At 34.3% G+C, this 7,902-nt stretch overlaps 1 protein-coding gene across 1 annotated transcript; it reads left to right on the top strand.

The window, feature by feature from the left end:
- Window positions 1-305: 305 nt before the first annotated feature.
- LOC125420973 (putative F-box protein At4g17565) lies at window positions 306-4,634 on the top strand. The gene is made up of 2 exons (XM_048468662.2): window positions 306-1,496; window positions 4,515-4,634. The coding sequence occupies exons 1-2, from the start codon at window positions 306-308 to the stop codon at window positions 4,632-4,634; spliced, it is 1,311 nt and encodes a 436-aa protein (XP_048324619.2).
- Window positions 4,635-7,902: the final 3,268 nt, after the last annotated feature.

Genomic DNA, 7,902 nt, shown 5'->3' with positions numbered 1-7,902 from the left:
CGAGAAGGCTTTCCAATCTAGGAGACCCAAATTTTAACACTTGGATCTGGCTCATTGGGCCTCAGGAATCATTCAGGCGACACCTCCACCTACAATGCTAAAAGGACAAAGGAGATTTCAAGGTTTAAACCCAAATCTTTTGGGTTATTTGGGCTTAGGCCTAACATCTTTTAAGAAACATAATAAACCCTAATTCAAATTCCGTTGATCGAAAAAAACTTCGATATGTATACGTATATATATAAACAGGTATAGCTTTGCTGCCATCATTAATTATAGAAACTCAAGAATTTTGGAGATTAACAATGGCCACCAAGAGATGTTTACGAGCAGAATTACAACCAAACTGGTTGGATCTTCCAAACGAAATCATTGAATTAATGATGACCAAGTTGCCGTCCGTGGATGTCATCCGCTTCAAAGGTGTTTGTTTATCTTGGTATGCAGCTACGAACTCGTATATTTCTACCCATTGGTCTTCTAATAATTCTGATAATCAATCTCCATGGCTGATGCTTCCTACTGGACAAAACGACAGCTATACCTACTTGTTTAATTTCGCAGAGCAAAAGCATTACAAGGTAAAGAACGTGTTCCAAAGGCTTGGTGATCACTATCATAAACCTCGATGTGTTGGATCTTCATTCGGGTGGCTCATAATTTTTGATGAAAATTGCAATGCATGTCTTCTCAATCCCTTTTCAGGAGCTCAAATCGAACTCCCATCCACCGAAGATCTCGGCGGCAGTGAGTACGTTCCTGTTACTAAAGCCATCCTCTTGTCGGATCCATCTAGTAGTTGTACTAAAAGCTTTACAATCATAATTATATATTGTGATGGAATACTTGCATTCTACAGCCACATTGGAGACCATGATAATGATAATAAGAATAATAATATTAATAATACATGGACTGATTTTTGTAACGACCCGAGATTATATTGTGATATGATATACCACGACAGTATGCTCTATGCATTGGAGCACTATGAGCGTGGTCATGGTTGCGTCGAAGTTTGGGATCTTCACCGTGATTTTCCCAAGAAAATTACAAGAATTATACACCCTACCAAGTTGCCAGAGTTTGCTAGATTGTATTTGGCAGAATCATTAGGCGACATCTTGTACGTGCTTCGGATTACTACCAATCATGATGATGATAATCATCCAGACTACAAAGATGAATATTTTATATACAAGCTGAATTATTGTGCCAGAAGATGGGAAAAAGTGAAATCTTTAAGGGGTCAAACTCTGTTTTTAGGTGGAAACAAGTTGTTATCACTGTGTGCTCGAGACTTTCCAGAATGGGAGCAAAATTCATTATACATCACCTATCGGTTTCCATTTGATTTGTTCGCTGATGGTGATCAATATTTTCGTGATGTTGGTAAAGTTGGAGTGTATAACTTTGATAAAAAATCTCTCAGGCCTGACATCAAATTTAATATTGATCATTTAACAGATGAGAGATGCTTCACACCCTTTTGGATTGTTCCTAGTTTTTGGTGATTTAATTTGTATATTATTAATTAGGAGAATAGAGGGACTTTTTTATGTGCTTTAATTTACTTTATTAAATTATCATTGATAAATTTTTGGCAATTACTGTCAGGGTGTAAATTTAGTGTTTTTTTAATAAATTAATAAATCAATTTATTTTTATTTTTATTTTTTTATTTCAAAATTATTTTTGTCATTGGCATACACTCTTCCAGATTTTGCTAGTAGTGTCTTTAATTATAATTTTTATGAGTTATGTGAAGTAATGCTGCAATTTTTCCTTTTAAATTATAAGTTTTTCTAACTTCTCCAGTTAATGACTTAATTTTATTTGCCAAGAAACTTCATAATGGGACATCGTTTCCTTTTTCCCGCTTGCCATGTTTGATTGGATTCTTGCTGATACCATTTGAAACATTCTTTAAAGCAAATTAAAGCGGAAGTCATTAAGTTTTGAAATTTTAAAATTTTTGAGAACTTTAGAGAAATTTTGAAATTTTGATTATTATTCTACTAATCGGAACCAGAGGCATTATTAAACAACAACACAAAGAAATATAGATGCTTAATTTTTAATTTACTATTGTAGCTAGCTAGTAGCTGCTATATATGCAAGTTGTTATTGTTTTGTGTTGTTGTTGTTTTTCTTATTTTTTTAACTAAACTGAAACCGTTTCTGCAGGGATTTTTAAATGAGTCTTACTATTTATTATTATGGTAGACAATTAGCACTTCTGTATTAAATTTTAATTTTGATATTTAATTTTATTATTTTTTATATTAAAATTTTAAAAGTAAATATTTTAATATTATTTATTTAAATTATTGTTTGATACGTAGATTTTCATCGAAAATTATTTACTAGCGGTGGTAAATAATATTTTTTTTTAATATATTACTTTGCAATATGTTTTCAATCAGAACAAATTATGAAGGCAATCCTAAGTTCCTTAATGTTAGAATTAATTTGGTAATTACTCTAAAATAATGATTCATGATGCCTTTGATGGCTATCCAATTTGTATACTTGTGACAAATTTTAATTGGAAGTATTTAACTCTAATATTTCTTTTATCAAATTTTAAAAGTAAAATTTTTAATGAGTTATTTAAAATTTCATACTACCTATAAATTTTATTATCATTATTTATTAATATTATTCTAAAGAACCTGGCCATAATCATCTATATAAAACACATGAACTAGCTTGGAATTAATAATGTGAAGACAAAAGAATATAAAAGGGAAGACCTCTCTCTTAGTAGCTACGAGTGACTCCATGACGTTCCACGCAAAAACAAAAAAGTACTTCACGACAACTTCATGCCCAAAACAACAATGCTGTTCGTTTTCGATTGGTATTGAATTTTCTAAGGGGAATTTGGCCCTTTGCCCTCGTGGGCAAGGCTATAACGAAATATATCCTTTCCTTCATCTTTTTTGTTTTACCCTTTCATTTTTTAATAATTCTAAAATACCCTTACATCAAAATTAAATATTTTTACTTCTTTTTTTTTTTTTTTAATTCTTTCTTTTCTTCACCCAGCTTTTCTCTTCTCCTTCATCACCCTTCCCGCAAAGCTGGCTCACCTCTTCTCATTCATAAAGTTTTCTTCACTTAATTGCCTTTTTGCCAAACAACCCCATTTCATCTCTCAGGTCACTAAAATTCCATACAAACCTGTTCAATTTGATGGTTCGGAATTAGGGTATTGTGAAGAAGGAGGATGTGGATTTGCATAAGAAGCTCGTGGGTGGTGCTGCATGGCGGAAGTAGATGCTTATGCTCGCTGTTTCGCTTGGTCTCTTTGATAAAATGCTAGGTTTGTTTGCTTCATTTTTCCTTTGATTTTTTGATTTGATTGGTTTCTGGGATTTGTTTTTGATTGGTTTTTGGGGTCTTTTTAAAACATCTATCGGGTGTGGTTTTTGTTTTTTGTTGATTAATTTTGGGATAAGTTGGAATCTAAAGTAGGGGATTATTTATTTACTTATTTATTTTTTTGGGAGGGAAGAATTTTTTCGGTGGGTGTGTTGTGATTGGTGTTCTATTCCTGAAGGACTTAACGAGTTGAAAGTTTGGGTATTTTTGTTTTATTGGATAAAAAAATCTATTTCTGGTGCATTCTAAATTCGGAGGCTATTTTTGGGTTTGAGTGCTGGTGCCTTATTGGATAAAATCCAAGTTCGATTGTTGAAAATTTGGTTTGCTTTTTGCGATTCTATGGCGTGTTTGAGATTATTCGATATAATGTAAAGTCAGGAGCTTGTTTTTAGTTGTTTTTCGATTTCGGTGTTGTTATCTTTATAGAGAGTCCTAATTATAATTATATTGCCATGAGGGTGTGTTCAGAGACTGTTTGACCGTTTTTTCTTCCAGTTTCGATCCTCAAACTTGTCCTGTATGATTGAGGCGGTATTATTGATATGTTTTTAGTGATTGGGAGGAATGTTATGGTGAATCATTCTAGTCAACTCCAAACATTACCTTCTACAAGTTTGTAGAAAATATTTGTGGACACAACAGAATCTATTGACCTCATACCTTCTACATGTTAGTAGAAAATAGTTGTGCTTCCAAATTGATGTTCCACTTTACAGAACTGTATGCAAAGTTTATTTTATTAATCATGTGTACGTACCTAGCTGTTGGTCTTAGTTAATTGAAAAGAGTAAAACCCTGTCAATTCTGCAGGTTATGCATATTTGGGAAGCAATACTAAGAGTTGAGAAAGCTTTGGAGATGACCAAACGCAAAGACTGATCTTGGGAGTTTCAAAGGCTGCATCTATTTTTGATATTAAGCAGGCATATAAGAAGCTGGCTTTGCGGTGGTAGCCAGATAAGAATGTAGATAACAGAGAAGAAGTTGAGGCCTAATTCAGGGAAATTGCTATTGCATATGAAGTCTAAAAATGGTGCAACTTTTCTATTCAATCTTCTATCTTTGTTAGCTTTTGATCTTTAACTCCATTGACATTTTCGACACTATGTTATGATCCTTTACAGGTTCTTAGTGATGGAGAAAAGCGCACTAGATACGATAGAGGAGAAGACCTTGAAGATATGGGTATGGGTGACGGTGATGGTGGTGGTTTTAACCCTTTAACAGTTCATGTTTACATTTGATGGAGGCTTTCCTAGTGGATTTGGAGGTGGAGGCTTTCCAGGAGGTGGCTTTGAATTCCATTTTTGATCTTGAGATTAGTTCACAATAAAAAAGTATAAGTGCAGTCTTTTTTGAGGAGTAGCAACGGCCAGTGTGACTAATTGCTAATTATGTGTATGGCCAACCAAGAGACTCTCTTTGCTATCACAAAGAAATATCATAATCCTCCAGATATTTTTTATGCGGAATATGGATCGCATTGACAATCTACAACTCCCTTTATAGAGGATAAGAATAATGCAACAGAAAGAACAGTTTGTAATTTTTTCTATTTGCATGCTACATCTATCTTATATGATACAAAATTGTAATGGAAATTTGTTAATGTTTCCAATGTGTTTTTGTTATGATTATTTTAATTTGGAATCAATGAGTATGTCATCATTAAAAATTCTTTTTGGCCACTGTGTTGTTGGTAGGATTTACTCCAAAAATATCTCCCACACTATAAATATTATAGTTGGTTGACTGGAAACACATGTTATAGTTAAATTCCAAAATATGTATACGATGAAGCATTAAATGAAGGGATATTGGTAGCTATGCACCCCAAACTTTATCGGGGTTGGTACATTGCACCATAAACTATTTTTCCTAGTATTATGCACCCTAAACTCCTATTTCCCTTGCATTGTTGGTTCTTTTGTCAAAAATGCTTAACGGAATGACCACGTGCTGCGCATGTGATCATCAAGCGAGGTTAGATCAGGTCATTTTACTGTCCTCATCACGTGCGTCTCGTGTATGTGATTAGGGATTAGAGACCAGTGTCCTCATATAGGAATTTTTGGGCGGGAAAATCATCTTAGGGATTCATCGAATGATCTGATTGAGTTGCATTTGATTAGAGATAAGAGTTTGGTGATAGAAATTTGAGCAACGTGAACAGAATTTTGAGAGTAGTTTTACGCGAACAAAAATTGAAGGAGCTGAGCTTATCTCAGAAGCAAAGTTGGCAGATGTAGAATGTGTAGAATGAAATCCCCAAATATCATAAGTAGCTTTAAAATTTTAAATTCTATGCTTCTTGTTTGGGTTGTAAGGTTTTTTGGCATCTTTGTTTGGGATGCAGGTTTTATGCTTTGAAATTTTCATTTTTATGGTTTGAAAAGTGAAAATGACAGAGGATTGTGTTAGTTCTGGGTTCCATATCCCATCTTTAGTAAAAACCTTGTTCCCCACCACAGACACACGTTATGTATTAAATTGACTTGTTGTTAGGTTTGTCTAAGTTATTTTAGGAAGTTTGTATTTGTATGTGTGTAAATTCAATTAAAAAAATGATGTTAACTGCATTGTGGTTGGTGTATGTGTAATATGCCTGAATTAATTATTAATGCTTTAACTTTAAGCAATATGCCAAATAATATGATTAGTAGTAATGTAGTTGTTTACAACTATGTTTTCTTGTCTAGCATCTATGTCACTGCATTTCTTTTTATTTATTTGTTTGTGTTGTAATATATGATTGCAGCTGCTGGGTCAGGGTACTTTACCCTAAAAGCTCACCATGGTGGTGACTTGTTTGATAGAATGGGTAAGACAATGTACTTAGGAGGGAGTGTTGATTTTTTAGACTACTGCCATACCGACACTATATGTTACTCTAGCTTTGATAAGTTTGCAAAGCTAATTGGGATCAAAGATCAATATGCTTACTTCTATTAGATTCCTAAGAAGAACATAAATGATAGTTTGGTTAGGATACCAGGAGATCAGGATGTGGTAAACATATGCAATATTGTGCCTAATAGTAGAGTTATGGAAGTATATTTCATTTAGCAAGTAGCTTTGGGGTTTTTGACCAATGAACCTCACAATTGGGAGGAGGAAATAGGCACCCAACAACTTGAACCCCAAACTGATCCACACCAATCCCAAGACTCAGGTTTAGATACCCCTCTCCAAATAGAAAATGATATTTCTGATTTTAACCTGCATGTTAGTGGAGGTCAAGAGAGTGATTAGGGCAATGTTGGTGGCAATGATTGGCCTAATTTTGACATGTATGTGAGTGGAGATGAAGAGAGTGATCAGGGCAATGTTGGTGGCAATGAGGCCCAACCACAAAATGATCATGTTAGTGGAGGTGAAGAGAGTAATCATGCTAGTGAAGGTGATGATTCGGATTTTCAGCAATTTGATTATGAGTTGTCAGATAACGAGGTTATGTTTAGGGATAATATAGACAGTAATGTTGAGTTTGCAGGTGTTCAATCTACTAGAAATCCCACTACTTCCACTGATGAAGTCTACATTGAGTCTGATCATGAGTATGATGATGATGTATTGATGAGCGGACCATCTAGTGATGAAGAAGACATTAATAGGCATTTTCCTAAGTTTAATTCTCAAATAGATATGGGAGATCCTAAGTTTGAGGTTGGCATGTTGTTTAGTTGTGTAGATGACTTTAGAAAAGCAGTTAGGGAGTATGCAATCATTGAACAGAAGCCAATAAAGTTTAAGAAGAATTACAGTGATAAAGTTAGAGCTGTGTGTTTAAACCTCAGATGTGAGTGGTTTGTGTATGCTTCAATGTTGAAAGATAAAATGACCTTTCAGATTAAAACATTGAATAATGTACATATAGATAAATGTGCTAAGTTGTTTAGGAATTCAAATGTCACATCTACTTGGTTAGCTAAGAGGTTTATAAATAACTTCAAAACTTATCCCAACTAGAAATTAAACCCTTTCTTAACAACTGTCAAGGAACAGTGTGATACGGAGGTGAGGGAATGGCAGTATTATAGGGTAAGAAGAAAGGCTCTTACTGCTATACAAGAGACTGTCGAAGAGCAATACCACAGAGTATAGAACTGCTGTGAGGAGTTGAGGAAAACTGACCCAAATAGTACTGTGGTGATAAAAAGTGAGTTCGAAGATAATGTAAGCAAGTTTTAGAGGATTTATATATGCCTGGGAGCCTACAAACAAGGGTATAAAGAAGGATGTAGGCCAGTAGTTGGCCTTGATGGTTGCCATATAAAAAGGTCACCATCAAGTTCAATTACTGGCAGCGGTTGGCATTGATGGTGACAATGCAATGTTTCCAATTGTATACGCATTGGCAGAATCAGAGAATAAGGACACCTAGAGTTGGTTTCTTGAATTTTGATTGAAGATCTTGAGATAAGGAACTCTCATGGGATGACATTCATTTCTGATAAACAGAAGGACTTGGTTAATACGTTGGAGGAGTTACTACTTGAATCTGAACACGGA

Source organism: Ziziphus jujuba, chromosome 10 (assembly GCF_031755915.1).
Source record: "Ziziphus jujuba cultivar Dongzao chromosome 10, ASM3175591v1".
NCBI lineage: Eukaryota > Viridiplantae > Streptophyta > Magnoliopsida > Rosales > Rhamnaceae > Ziziphus > Ziziphus jujuba.
The sequence above is the reverse complement of the archived record's forward strand: the minus strand, read 5'-3'. Positions and strand labels throughout refer to the sequence as shown.

Bases quoted from the DNA above. Each gene is read 5' to 3' on its own strand.
- LOC125420973 (XM_048468662.2), top strand. From the start codon at position 306: ATGGCCACCAAGAGATGTTTACGAGCAGAATTACAACCAAACTGGTTG. The intron at 1,497-4,514 runs GTTCCTAGTTTT...GATCCTTTACAG, and splicing joins GCTTCACACCCTTTTGGATT to GTTCTTAGTGATGGAGAAAA.